Source organism: Neomonachus schauinslandi, chromosome 14, assembly GCF_002201575.2.
Source record: "Neomonachus schauinslandi chromosome 14, ASM220157v2, whole genome shotgun sequence".
NCBI lineage: Eukaryota > Metazoa > Chordata > Mammalia > Carnivora > Phocidae > Neomonachus > Neomonachus schauinslandi.
Genome location: NC_058416.1, coordinates 78,725,479 through 78,740,216, shown reverse-complemented (window position 1 = coordinate 78,740,216; position 14,738 = coordinate 78,725,479). Strand labels below are relative to the sequence as shown.

General features: G+C 49.1%; 1 protein-coding gene across 1 annotated transcript in view; it reads right to left on the bottom strand.

Annotated features, from left to right (window-relative positions):
- KSR2 (kinase suppressor of ras 2) overlaps positions 1-14,738 on the bottom strand; it is a 400,684-nt gene that overhangs the window by 40,094 nt on the left and 345,852 nt on the right. The window contains exon 15 of the mRNA XM_044921136.1: positions 14,369-14,736. Within this exon, the coding sequence (XP_044777071.1) occupies positions 14,369-14,736 (368 nt within the window). The remainder of the gene's footprint in view (positions 1-14,368; positions 14,737-14,738) is intronic.

Genomic DNA, 14,738 nt, shown 5'->3' with positions numbered 1-14,738 from the left:
TATGTGTAGAAACCCACTTCATCCTCAACAATCCTACAAGGTAGGGGATATTATCTCCATTGTACAGATACAGAAACCAAGGCTCAGAAAGGCTAATTACCAGTACGAATGCAAAACTTACATTGACAAACCTGTATGAAAGTCTAATTACTCAGATCCAGGCAACTAGTAAACCAACAGTTTTCTGGAGCTTATTTTGGTGACTATCAGCTTGTATTTTTCCGATGACCCACAAGGCCGGGCACTGGGAGATACACAGAAGCTTGACTTTGACATAAAAGAACTTTTGTTTTTTCTTCTGTTTTTAAATTTCTATATGGGAAAAATTCCCATACATTTTATTCCATACCCAAGGATGAGAGAAGTGATCAGACCATGACAGTGATCTATGAAACTCATCCAGAGAGCCTTGGAGAACAGCTACAAAGAATATTTGAACAAAAAAGATTAATTCAGTTCTTAAGATGACACAGTACAGCCTGTTGGGGTTAAGGCTCAAGCTCTGGGATCAGAGAGGTCAGTGGTATAGCCTGACTCAGCCTCACACTATTGTATGTCTTTGGATGAGACCCCCTCATCTCCCTAAGTCCCAGCCTCCTCATCTGTAAAATGGGGACAACAATTAAATGAAGCAATAGCTCTAAAGTCCTTAGCACAGAGCTCTGCTTGTAGTAGAAGCCCAACAAATAAGTTCCCCTTAATATCGAGTGTGCCATTCACAGCAAAGGCCTCTTTTATATTAACAAGGAGTCAACCAAGGGCGCGTGGGTGGCTCAGTCAGTTAAGCGTCTGCCTTTGGCTCAGGTCATGATCCCAGGGTCCTGGGATCGACCCCACATCAGGCTCCCTGCTCAACGAGGAGCCTGCTTCTCCCTCTCCTGCTCCCACTGCTTGTGCTCTTTCTCTCTCTCTGTCAAATAAGTAAATAAAATCTTAAAAAAACACACACACACACACAAAACCAAGGAGTCAACCAACTTCCCTTCCTTACTTTTAGTTATGGCTGAACATCAAGGCTTGGTTTTGAAAATAATACTGTGCCGTGCCCAGAGAGAACATCTCCCAGGAGTGGATTCATTTCCAGCCTCAGCAAATCCATACAGTCATTCTGATGAATTTCAGCTCTTTCCTGCTGGGAACTGTTCCTGGGAATGGGTCTTTCAGCTGGGCCTCCACCTCCCTCCGAACCCGTCACTAGCATCACCGAAACAGTCACCGTCCCTCCGGTTCAGAGGGTAAAGAGCTCCATTCCCACCTGAACCTCAGCCCTAACCTGGAAATTCAGACGGTATGCACCTAGGCGCACAGGTCCGGTTGTCAAACATCACTGGACAGGTAAACAGGAAAGTCTGAGAATAGGTGTAAAAATCACAGGCCAACAAAGCGTTAAGGCCGCAAGAGCTCCAGGGGACACTTTTCCAGCTGCATCCCTCCTGGCCTTTCCATACCAGCTTCTGAAACTGCTGACCGCTCTCTCCCTTGCTGAAATACTGTCCGCCCCAGTCTTCCAGGGTCACATACCCCTCCTGGTTTTCCTCGATTCTCTGGCCCCTCCTGAACAGGCTTCCTTAGAGGCCCACCCTGCCTTCTTCTCATCCACATCTCCCTCCCCCACCCCCTGATGCCTACCGCATCAGCATCACCTGGGAACCAGTTAAAAATGCAAATTCTTGGGCCCCACCCAGGAGTTCCACTATGAGAAAGCGCCGCCCCGGGCCCTCTCTCCCCAGGCCTGTGGCTCCCCCTTTCTCATAGCACAGCTCGTTGCCCACGCTGGACCTCGTGTCCAGACCTGCACTCTGAACAGCGATCGGTCTAAATGCCTACTTGACATCACCTCTTGAAAGGCTCAGAGGCACCTTACACTCAACGTGCCAACCAAATTCTTTTGATGTTGCTCCCTGTCCCTGACGGAGTTCAGCAATCTCTTTCTCAATGGGTGTTGCCGGTCCCCTAGGCAGCCTGGTCTCTGTTCCCTGTCATTTCTAGTCTTTCTCTCCTCTCTTTCCTTCCAGAACAGAGGAGGGTGCAGCCCACAGGCAGACTCACCAACCAGAGAATGGAAAAAAAAGTAAACACTAAGTACAGTTTCTCTTTAAAGCAGACCTTTCCTTGGATTTCTGTAGTTCACCAAAAAAATAAAAAATAAATCGATGAGTCCTAAGGTATGCCAGGCACCATGCCTGCCTCCAGGGATCCTGACTGTCTGTCTGTCTATGCTCCCTGCCTCCCTGGTTCCCCTCTTCTGCCAAAACAAACTCTTATTTCCCATTCAAAGTTATAGGCTCCCAACGCATATATTAATATACCTATTGATTTTCCTCTTGCCAGTCATTATCAAGATTTATTTATCCCCCTGGTTCCCCATTGATTGAGGAAAGCAGTATTCCCACTGGTCAATCAATCCTGATAGAGTCCATGACAAAGAGTCAATATCTATTTATTATTTGATTTATGGGCTTAATTATCTTAAACACGACCAGGCAGGGACAAAGCAGAAGTTGAGCAGTGCCCAAGCAACCGTGGCCAATTGGGGAATACATCAAACCACAGCCCAGGGCCTGGCAAGTTCCCAGAGCGGTGAAAACACACCAATCGGACACTTCTGACCCCCTGCCCACCCACGTCACCCTGGAGGCCACCACAAGGGGAGGGGAGGGGAGAGGAAGGACACATGCCAGGGTTTCAAGGTGCACCTGCCAACTCAACAAGTCATAAGCCAGGTAAGTTCGGTGGTTCGGACAATGAGCCAGACTTGGAGGTAGGTCAGCCTTCCCTCTCCCCACCTGCCCAGGGGAGAGGACCAGCAGGGCAGGGTTCTAAGAGGCCCCGGGGGCATTCAAAAGAGGGACAGACTTATGCACAGCTAGGAAGGGAAAGAAAAGGAAGGGGGCTGGTGATTGATAGGAACTTTGGTCTGAATTAGACAACCCTGAGTTCAAATCCTACCTCTCCCCAGCTTTCTATAACCTTAGGCACCTGCTTCATTGGCGTCCTTGACCATAAATGGGGGAATGGAATGGTACCCACTTCAGAGGGTCGTTAAACCCATTCAAAAGACAGAAAAGCCAGTATCCGCACGCAGGCCGATCAGATGGCAGGGAACCAGCTTTTAATTGCAACTTTGCCTTCCTCCGTGAAGCTACTCCCGTGCTCCTGAATTTGTTTAACCATGGCCTGCCAGCAAAGCTGAGGAAACCGTCCCTCTGGTTTCTGGAACACATGTTAAGGACCCAACGTTGCCCACACTTGCCTTCAAAACATGGGAGCGCAGCTAGCTATTTTTAACTCGGGTAAATAGTGAACGCTGTTGGAGATGCCTTTGTTTCCAAAGGACTGGCAGCTTGCCATTGCTCTCCCCTCACTCAGGGAGCCGGCCCAAGGATCTTTTAGAACCGGGGGCATGAAAACCTGCATTTGTTCCCACTGATGTCTGATGAGGGTCCACACTGTCCACACAGTTCTTGGAGGGGGCAGAGGGAGGGGAAATAGATCAACCATCCTGCTGCAACCTCCTCTAAGGAAAGGGATTGCCCCAAAGTGGTCTTTCTAAGATGCAAACCGAATGGTGTCGCTCTTCTGGCTAAAACTCTGGGTGGCTCCCCCTGCCTCTGCAAGAAAAGTCCAGATTCCTTAGCTTGCTTGGCTCACAAGGTCCTTTCAGACCTTCTCCAGCTCCTTAGCTCCTGCTATTTTACCCATATGGATCCTGCACCCCAGCTGCGGACTCCCCTGCCTCTTCCCCATCTTGTCCCCTCCCACCTTCAACCCTTTGCATTACAGGTCTTGCTGTTAAGAATGCCAATAATGGGGCGCCTGGGTGGCTCAGTCAGTTAAGCTTCTGCCTTCAGCTCAGGTCATGATCCCAGGACCCTGGGATCGAGCCCTGTGTTGGGCTCCCTGCTCAGCGGGGAGCCTGCTTCTCCCTCTCTCTCTGCCCTTTCCCCTGCTTGTGCTCTCTCTCTCTAATAAATAAATAAATAAAATCTTTTTTAAAAAAGAGAATGGCAATAGCTTCTGTCCATCTGGCTAACTCCTTGGTTGGGTCAGGGGCCAGATCTGGGTCCCCACAGCTCCCTAGGATCCTATTGCAGAGATCAAGGATACTGAGAATCAATCCCAGTTACTATTGCAGAGATCAAGGATACTGAGAATCAATCCCAGTTACTATTGCAGAGATCAAGGATACTGAGAATCAATCCCAGTTACCTGTCTGTGAGCTTCAGGGGGCATGCCTTTGCTTCCTCATTCCCACCATCACACCCAGGACCTTATACATGATGATTGTTTGGGGTCAATACCCCCAAATTACTCCGTCTCTTTATTATTATAATTCACATCACACAGTTGGCATCATTTTCTTTCAATCCCTGTTAATTCTCCCACACCCTATAGCCACCCCCACACCACCCAGTCTGTACTATATTTTACTTATGTCCCACTCATTTCTCAGTGATTCTGAGTAAACAGTACCATTCATTGTCTGCTGCTACACTTGCCTAGAGGAGCAGGCTGTGATAATGCGTGTGAATAGATTTTTGGAAATGGTTATTCATTCATTCAACAAGTCTTTAAGGGGGACCCAGGGTTTAAGAGGCTGGGGATGCAGAGGTGAGCCAAGTAGCTGAGGTCCTGCTTTCCCCAGGCTTATGTTCTAGGGTGGGGGAAGGGATGTAGGAAAAAGAGACAAAAAGCAAGCAGACAAATTGAGGAACAAGAATATCTTATGGTGAGAAGTGCTCTAATGAAAATAAAACATGGCGATGTCCTACAAGGGAATGGGGGGGAGGGGGGCAGTGGGTGCCACTCTGGATTGGCTCCAGGTCCCCATGCTCTTCTGGGCTCCTCTAGCCCTGCCTGCTTCTTCCCAATCCCCTGTGCCCGGGGACCCTTCCCCACCAAGACACCCCACGCTGGAGGTGCTCCAGGCTCCATCCTTGGGCAACCTCCCGCTCTTCCCTGGATGACCTCAGCTTCCACAGAAGCCCACAGCTTCAATCACCACTTCTCTGCAGATGATTCACACATGGTTATTTCCAGCCTCAACCTTCCATCCGAGCTGGAGACTGGTATATCCAGCTCCTTTCTCAACATCTCCTTGAGGACGGCTTGAAGCTCAGAGAGGTACAAGGTACAAGCCACGAGTCCAAGGGGTCAAACCATAGCCATCACCTCATATCATTTGATATCATAATAAACACAAAACACCTGCTGCTTGTAGCGCCAAGGAGGCCTTGGCCCCTGGGAGGAAATACACTCCTGTTAATTGCTACCACTATCATTATTGCCATCATCGTTGTTAGGATAGCATCATTCGTATAGCAACTGGGAGATACAAGGTATTGAGCACCTCTGCTTATAGGAGGCATTAAGCCATAGCCTGATCTCTAATTCTTTTTTTTTTTTAATGTTTTATTTATTTATTCATGAGAGTGAGAGAGAGAGAGAGAGAGAGGCAGAGGCAGAGGGAGAAGCAGGCTCCCCGCCTACCAGGGAGCCCGATGCGGGACTCGATCCCAGGACCCTGGGATCATGACCTGAGCCAAAGGCAGACGCTTAGCCATCTGAGCCACCCAGGCGCCCCTGATCTCTAATTCTTATTACTATCTTGCAAGAGACAAAAAGGTCATCCCATTTTATAGATAAGGAAACAGAGGTACACAAAAGTGAAGAAATTTGCAGTAGACCCAAATCCAAAAACCAGGGCGTTCATACATGTAGTTGGTGAAAGTAGCGAGTCATAGAACAAGATTGCCGGATGAGTCTATCTTCAGTGGGATAGAAGAGCTATCCATAAATGTGTGTGTGTGAGTGTGTGTGTGTGTGTGTGTGTGTGTGTGTCAAAGAGCTGCTGGCTCTTCACCAAAACCCATGTCATTTTCCTCCTGGGAATACAGTTGGCTATTCCTCAGCCTCCCTTGCAGTCAGCTGTGGTCGAGGGACTGTGCCAACCCATGACACAGGCGTGCACCACTTATAAGTATGGCTCACCGAAACATCCCACACAACCTCTATGTACTTTCTTCTTTCCCCAGCTAGAAGCAGAGGACTCTCAGCCCCAGGGATGGATCCAAAAGATGGGATTGGTCTTAGATCCCTCCACACCTGAGGAAGAGCCACCTACCATCCAGGAATACCCATCTTGGACTATTTATTATGTGAGCAAGAAATGGGACTTCTATTGTATAAAGCCATCGAATGCCTTAAGACCTATTTGTTATAGCAGCTACCGTTACTGTGACAAATACAAACTGTAAGTTTGCATGTCTACTGAGAAGACTGCCTGGAAGGATTTGCACCAAAATGTTCACGTGACTGCCTCTGGCCGTAGACATTACAGGTGAATTTCATTTTCTTTTTTTTTGCTGCTCTGCATTTTTCAATAACAAGTTATCACTTGCCCAATAAGACAAACAAGTTACTTGGTAAGTGATAACAGATGGCCTGCGCGCTAATTCAGAATCTTTGAGGTCCGAGGAACATGGTGGCCAGTGGCGAAGTCTTCACCCAGGCAAGTCCTCTGCTGCTCATACGATCGTTTACCAACAGGCATATGCAATGCACAGAGATGATGTTAATAACAATGATGATAATGATGCAGTGCATTTATAGCGCTTCCTTCACAAAAGTCCCGGGGTGCTTCACATTCCAGCACAATTAAAGGCAGCCACAGACAAAAAAACCTTTTCAGCTGTGCTTTATAAAGGGAAAGCAATTCAGCTTTTTGAACATAAAAGGAAGACGATTCCACTAGATGACGGGGGACGGAATCTTCATGCGCTCAGCGCCCCCTCACCCCCACTCTTGTATGTTATATTTAGGACAATCAAACTGGCCTGAAGGGGGAAAAAAATCAGAAAGCCCACAAGTACAGAGTTACTGGAAAAGCAAGTCAAGATCTCATTCAGGCACAGAGTTACTACGGTCTTAGCAGAAGGCAGGGTCCTCCGTTTGTCTGTTAAATAATGCAGCTTGGCGCTATTATATTCGAAAGCATGAAAAACAAGTACTGATTTGGAGTTGGAAGTAGTCTATTAAATAGCTCCTGATATTGACCAGATTTAGAGTGCTGTGCAAACGAGGCCCCGCAGGATTTCATTACTACCTTGTCCCCGGGGGAGACGGGTGGGGCTGGGTGCCGGGCGCGTGCGGCAGGGGGATCCAGCCAACCTCATACGACTGCACGGCTGCATGCAGACTCTGGGCACCCAGCGACTGGGTGAGACCGAGGACACTCGCCCAATGAGAAATTAAAAAAAAAAAATCTTGAAAGCAGTGGGGAAATCCTGTTCTTCCTTCTCTTTCCTGGGGCACACATCCCAAGCCTCTCTATCACAACAAGGTGTTTATGGAATGCCTCTATTGTCCTGCTCCCTCCTACTCCCATCCCTGAGAAGGCCTCCTGAAATTCACGGTGCTCCCAAATACAGAGGGACCACTCGGTCATCCCCCACACAGGTGGAAACACCACAGTGACAGCCAGGACACCCCAGAATCCCGTTTCCTCTGCTTGTGTCCTTCAGGGCTGGGCTAGGTTGATGCTGTAACTGCTCTCAGCCAGATGATGTTTTGACACACTGAAGCAACTAACTAGCCGAGCGTAAGTGGAGGCAGCAAGCAGCCAGGCCGTCTGGAAACTTCCATAGTGGTGTGAGTTAGCTCCTGCTTAAAATCTTTCACTGGTTTCCCACTGCCATAGAATAAACTCTACACCCTTATCCACACCTTTGAGGCCCTGCAGCCCCTCCCCTACCACCCTGCAATCATTCACATGCTTCCCTCCGGTCCTCAAATGTGCCCATCTCATTCCCACCTCAGGGCCTTTGCACCTGCTATGCCACTGCCTGGACTGCTCTTTCCCTGCTGCTTCTCATCGTTAGGTCTCAGTTCAAACGTCCCCTCCCCTAAGACACCTCTCCTCAGCCCCTCCTCAAAGCAGCCCTCCTGTCACTCTGACCCATCCCCCATAAGTGCCTTCACAACACTTAATTCAATGTTTTAATTATCTTACTTGTTTGATTTGTTACTGACCATCTCTTCTCCTGGAATGGAAAGTCTTTGTATGAACCATAGGAATAGCGTTCTGAGAAGTGGCACACAGCCGGGCACTCAGTCAGGGTCCCACGCATGTCTGCGGAGGGCAGACTTCCTGGAGAACTACTTACAGCCCAGAGAGTGGGCTTACCCCGAGAGCTCCTGATTGCGAGGGAGGGGATTCTTGATCTTCCATTTGCCTTTCTAAAAAGTTCCCAGGTGATGCTAGCCAGGGGTCTATGCTCTGAAGCATGGCTTTAAATAATCTGGGGATTCTAGAAAAAGATTGGGGGAGGGAGGAGGTGGCTTGTGGGCCATGGGAACTTTGTCAGTTGCTAATACAAATAATACAAGTCTTCTGCTGGGAAAGAGAAAGTGAGTGTGTGTTTTATAAGATAAAGAGCAGGACAGAGAAAGAGGAGAGAAAACGTGTAATGTGGAGTGTGTATGGAAGAGGGGTGTGTGTGTGTGTGTGCGCACGCACGCTGGCCCCATAGTAACTTACGGGGTATTTTAGTACATAAACAGAATCAAAGCTACAAAAAATGAAACCAGGTTAGTAAGTCAGTGGCTTGTAAACTGTGGTGTACCAAATCCTCTGGAACTTAATAAAAAAGACAGAGGCTTTGGTGCACTGAACTGAAATGGGGCATGGCTCCTATAGCGTTACCAAGTGCCCCAGGTGAGTTGGATGTGATCAGGGGTGAGTATTCTTGCCTCCTCCCCTTGACCTGGCTGATGCAGCCGGGCACAGGTCAGATATGTTTGCTCAATTCCGAGTTCTGCCAGTTTTTTGTTCTATGACCTGGGCAAGGGCTCCCTTTGCCTTGTCTGACCTCAGTTTTCCCATTTGTAAAATGGGCACAGTAATAAATGGGAGAACATCACCTTGCCTGGCCTGAAGCTGAGTACTTGCTGAAGGCTGGTGGAATCTCTTGCTGTTTTGGTGTATTTGGGGGGCTCTGCATTTATGAACATTAAAGAAATGCCCCTCAAGCAGGGAAATGGTTTCAGACAGGAGGATCAGCTGTGTCTCCTTCAGCTTCAAGAAAAGGAACCACATGATGGAACTATAGTCTCTACCTGGCCCCAAAGCTCACTGTGTCTTTCTTTCCAGAGAGACAGGCGAGCAGAAGCTAATGAGGGCATGGGGACATTGTGATAAACCTTTCTGGGAAGAATGGGGCAGCGTCTCCCTCCCTAGACTCAGCCTTGGTGACGACAAGGTTGGAGGAGCGGTATCTCCGCTGCTGAGCCAGACCCCCAGGCAGAACGCTAACCACGGTAGGGCAGGCCTCCTAACAGCGCTTCCTGGTCCGGCCAAGGGCAGCGGGATGGGATGGGGGGAAAGGGACGCTGGCGCCTGGTGAAGTCCTCGGCTCTGATCATAATGGGAAGTTAGGCAGATAAACTGCCATTTCCTTGAACTTTGGCTGCCTCTGCAGTTGTCAAAATACTCTCCTTGGGCCCCCACCCTCTATTTTGGGGGCCCGTTTTTGTCCTTGAAGACACCAGTTCCTGCCCCTGCCCACAACCCTCCAAGGGCCGCCTGCTCCCCTGAGCATAAAATCCAGACCTCTCGCCAGCCTTCCGGGTCCTACAGCAGAGCGTCTCAGGGGGGTCTCCCAGCTGCCTGATAGAGCCGTGTGGGGAGGTTTTGTACAGAACCCGAGGCCTATACAGCCTAATCAGAGACTCTGGGGCAACGGTTCTTCGACTGGGGGTAACTTTGCCCCAGGGGACATCTGACACTATATGAAGACATTTTTGGTTCTCACAACTAGGGACTCAGTACTATTGGCATCTAGTGGGTAGGGAGCAGGATCCTGCTAACCATCCTACAATGCACAGGCCAGACCCTATAATGAATGATCTGGCCTCAAATATAGCGTGGAGGCTGAGGGGCTGCTGTAGACATCGGTGCCCACTTCACCAGGCGTGAGCACCAGCGCCCCCCTCGCCCCCCGCAGTCTGGCTCCTGCTGGCTTCTTTCTCACCTCCCACCCTCTTGTCCTCACTGACCACGTTCTGCCACCACAGTCTTCTCTCTGGTCCGAAGCACACCCTGCTCATTCCTACCCCTGGGCCTTTGCATCTGCTGCTCCCTCTGCTGAGCGCGCCCTGCACATGTCGGCAGACCTGGCTCCTTGCACTCAGGTCTCCACTGCCTGGATCTTCCCTCCCACAATGCACACCTAAAATAACTCCAGTCCCCAAGTCCCTCTGTAGCACTGCTCTGGTTCTGTTCCTTCAACACACTGGGACCTACTCAAGTGATCTCATTACTACTCAGCACTAGTCTGTCTCCCCCACTAGAATGACAGCACTCTGAGAACAGGGTCCATGTCTGTCTTGCTCACCACCCTCCCCTAACATCCAGCAAAGTGCCTGGTACTCAACTTCTTTACTAAATATCTGATGACTGACTGAATGAATGGACAAGCATTGGGGGAGAATGGGGTTTTCAAGCTGTTGGAGGATCAAGTGCATTGCTAGAGACCTGGGCTCCTGTCCTGGCTCCACTTTCTTCTCCTGGCGTCAGTTTCCATATCTGTAATATGGCCCAGATGGGTTCAATGGAATTAGGCTCCTCCTAAAGGGGGAAGCGGGGGCCCTCTTGGAGACATCAACTGTAGCATTTTGCTTTGGTCTTGTCTCCATGGCACACAGCTAAGGTAGGTTGGTCCATACTCCTGTTACCAGATAAATAACAAATTTCTTCCCACTGAGATCCTAATTATTGAGTCATTTTGTCTGGTCTTTTTTTTTTTTTTTTGAAAACTTTCCTGTTTTCGTTTCCCTCTGCACTAGCTGGACACATCTAGCATCAGCGCTGGGCACAAGTAGGTACTCCCTGGTAATATTCCCCAGGCGTGGTTCCCAAGTATTAACTGGATACAAATGGGCTGGTTAGAAAGTCTTAACCTACAAACAGACTTGATTCATTAGGTCCAAGGTGATGGGACAGACTAAAAACTGGAGCCCAAAGATATCCAGGTACTAATCCTTGGAAACCATGAAAGTTACCTCAATATTGCAAAAGGGACTTTGTAGAAGTTGAGCGTGTTGAAATGAGAGATGTTTCTGGATGGCTAGGTCCTAGATGCAATCACAAGTATCCTTATACGAGTGAGATCTGACCACAGAAGAAGGCCATGTGACCACGGAAGGGAGAGGCGATGCTGCTGGCCTCGATGATGGAGGAAGGGGCCACAAAGAACGCACTTACTTCTACTTCCTCATTTTGCAGATGGGGACACTGAGGCCTAGGGAACTCTGCAGCAAGGCGGAAGGATGAGAGATGTTTTCATTCAGCTCTATCGGCTTTCAAATTCCACTTGGAGTTTTTAAAATGAGCGATTGTGCAGACTGCCAATAGCTTTGCAATAATCTCATAATGACCCAATCGTGAAACGATTTAGCAATCCTGCTGCTAATTGTATTTGGGGATACAGCAATTGGGTAACTAGTTGGTTATTACTCATTCCCCAAGAGCCATACACATCGAATTACAAGGAAGCTAATCTTAGAAATACTTGTTAACTCCGATGATAATTACTAAGTAATTGGCTAGAACACGCCATTGTGAATTTAGCTGGAATATGCCAGGTAATTATCTGGTCTTATGTTCCCTGTAAAATAAATCCAGGGTCCAAAAATTGTTCCAGTTGGTTGGCTATTGTCCAACCATCAACCTCGGCCAACCAATTACGCGGATGCAGGTGATTAATCAAATTACTCAAATATCGGGTTTCAAACTGAACATTCAGATAAGAGATCTGATGGTCAACAAGTGGGCGGTGCTAAATGGGAGAAGGGGGTGCACAGAACCCCTCCCAAGATAAATATATAATGACACAATAATATGGAATAAATGCCACTTCTTTGGGGCTCATCTGGCTTCTTCACACAAAATACCAAAACACTTCAGAGACCAATTACATGTCCCAAAGCTGCAGAGTCTTTATCACGGTGCCAGGAAAAGGCTGCGCTATTTGTGAAATCTGCAGGCAGTTACGGCGCTCAGGGAGGGGGCAGGGCATGGAGTTTGTACATAATAGAAAGGGGCCACAAACGCAGCTGGCTTACAGGATGAGTGACACATTTTCATAATGACCACTCGTTTCTCAAGAAGGACTGCTAACCGAATCTGTCCATTTCCAATTAGCCAGCCCTTGGGAAGGGGGTGAGGGAGGCTTGGGGTACTGGGCTCCACCAGTAAGCTGAGGAAGTCGGGGGGATGGCAAGAGGTCCTTAGAAGGGCCAGGCAATGGATAGGAGATGATGGGTTTGGAATTTCTACTTTGGGGATGTCAAAAAAGAGGGGTTAGAGGACCAGAACGTGAGGAGCTGAGCAGAGAGAAATTTGGCAGTGACAGACTGGTGGGAGCAAGAGGCAGAAGACCAGTGTGTGTGTGGGGGAAGACCACCTTCCAACCAGATGTGTGCACCCCAAATAAAGGGCTATGCATGAGGACGATACATTCTGGATAACAAAGAGGAGGAAAGGAGCTGTGGCAGGTTGTACAAGTGGCCACAAATTGTCCCTCTCCCTGCATCTATGGCCCTGCAACGTGACATCGCAAACCCTCCCCTGCAGAGGCAGACTCTGTTTCTCCATGCCTTGAATCTAGGTTGACCACGCAACTTGCTTTGGCCAATGTCCATCGGTCAATGCAACACGGACAGAGGTGTGAAAGGCACTTGCCCATCAAGGCTCGACCTCTTATTGCCCTTGGAACCCTGAGACCACCCTGGGAATGAGCCCAAGCTAGGCTGTTGGCGGATAAGAGACCATGAGAAGGGGAATTGGGGCACTCTGCTGATAACCTGACAACCTGTAGACAAGTTAGTGAGGACACCCAAGAGTGACCAGCCCCCTGGCCTGACCTGCCAGCTGACCACAGACATGTCCAAGAGCCCAGCTATGGGGCCTGGCTCTGTGTAGAACTGTCCACAGAACAGAGGAAAACTCTGAAGTACTGGGGATAGTTTGTTACTCAGCACAAGCTTACTGATACACTCACCTCCTGAGAACAGCTCAGCCTCTGAATATGATCTGAGCTGGATATTTGAAAGCCTCTTCTGTCCCATTCAGGGCTGAGAACCACCATTTTTACCCTGGTTTAGGGAGAACTGAAGGGCCATCTCTAGATCTCCAATCCTTTGAAAACATTTACCACTGGACACATGGATTCAATCCATCATCTGCATAATCAATGCTAACGGACAATAACACACCTTCTTCTGACCACTGAGATCTTATAAATGGGCTCAAGGATGCTTTGTATCACAAGGGAACAGACCAAAGACATACCAGCTCTTCCCTGAGCTCACAGCTCCTGCCAAGATGAGAGGCTTGTGTATTTGGGATCTTATCACTTGAGCAGAGAATGGGAAGGAGAGAGCTGACTCTTGGCATCCCAGGCCACGCCAGGAATGGCCCTGCTGTAGCCAGTCCTAATGCAATGGGGGAGCAACAACCAGAGTTTAAAAACACACCAAAGGATTGTTTCACAACTGTTCAACTGAAGCGAAAGCTATTTTTTTTTTCAATGCCCCATGTCACTGGGTGATGTCAGAGAGCAAGTTCAGGAAAGTTGCTATCATCTGACATTTTCTTAATGTCAGATTTTCTCACTACCCCTCCTGTGCAGCTAGAGATCAGGGATCCTGGATATTTAAAATAGCAGTGGTAAAGCCCTGCAAATGTTATCTGCTGCTTTAATGAAGCCAGAATAACAGTCATCACGATCTTAGCCCATGGGTGGCAAAACTAGGGCCTCAGGGCCAAATCCAACACATCACCTGCTTTTATAAATAAAATTTTATTGGCACCCGGCCACATACATCCATTTACATCTTGTCTGTGGCTGCTTTCACATCCCAGTGAACAGAGTTGAGCAGTTGCTACAGAAACTGTAGGGCCCATAAAGCCACCAATATTCACTACTGGGCCCTTTACAGAAAAAGTCTGCCAACCCCTGATTGGATCCAATCAGTTCAATTTACATATGGAGACAGTGAGTCTCAGCAATGTTGTTTCACAAATACTTGGAGCACAGGGGGACCCGAACCAACTTTCCTACCTTCCCACTTACGGTCCTCTCCCCGTGGCACTGCTCTGCCAAAGAGTTTTGGCATCAAAAGTATTTTCTGGAATCTCAAATCGTAAAACCACATAATTGTGAATGGTAGAGCTAGAGATGCTCCATTCGCCAGAATGACGCATTAACCAGAACCCCCCCACCCCTTCTCAACCCTGCCAGAGGCAGGACTCTGGGAATGGGTCCATGGTGGGGGTGGTGGGCAGGGAGCCCCGGGCAGGACTGACCTGGTGATGATGGCCAGGTGGGGCGGGCTCATGCAGGCGCCCATGAAGAGCACCACGTTCTCATGGCGTGTCTGCCTGTAGGCCATCACCTCCCGCTTGAAGGCCTTGAGCTGCTCCTCGTTATCCCTCTCGATGTCGATCAGCCGGATGGCCACCTCGCCGTGCCAGCGGCCATGGTACACCTGCCCAAAGCGGCCCTTGCCGATGAGCTCGCCGACCTCCAGTTGCTCAAAAGGGATGTCCCACTCCTGCAGGAAGATGCTGGTCTGGCTGGCCTTGCGCGGGAAGCTCCGGGCTGAGAGCAGGGACAGGTTCATCTCCTCGAAGTCGTCCTCCGACTCTTCGGCCTCATCGTGGCCCTCTTCATTCT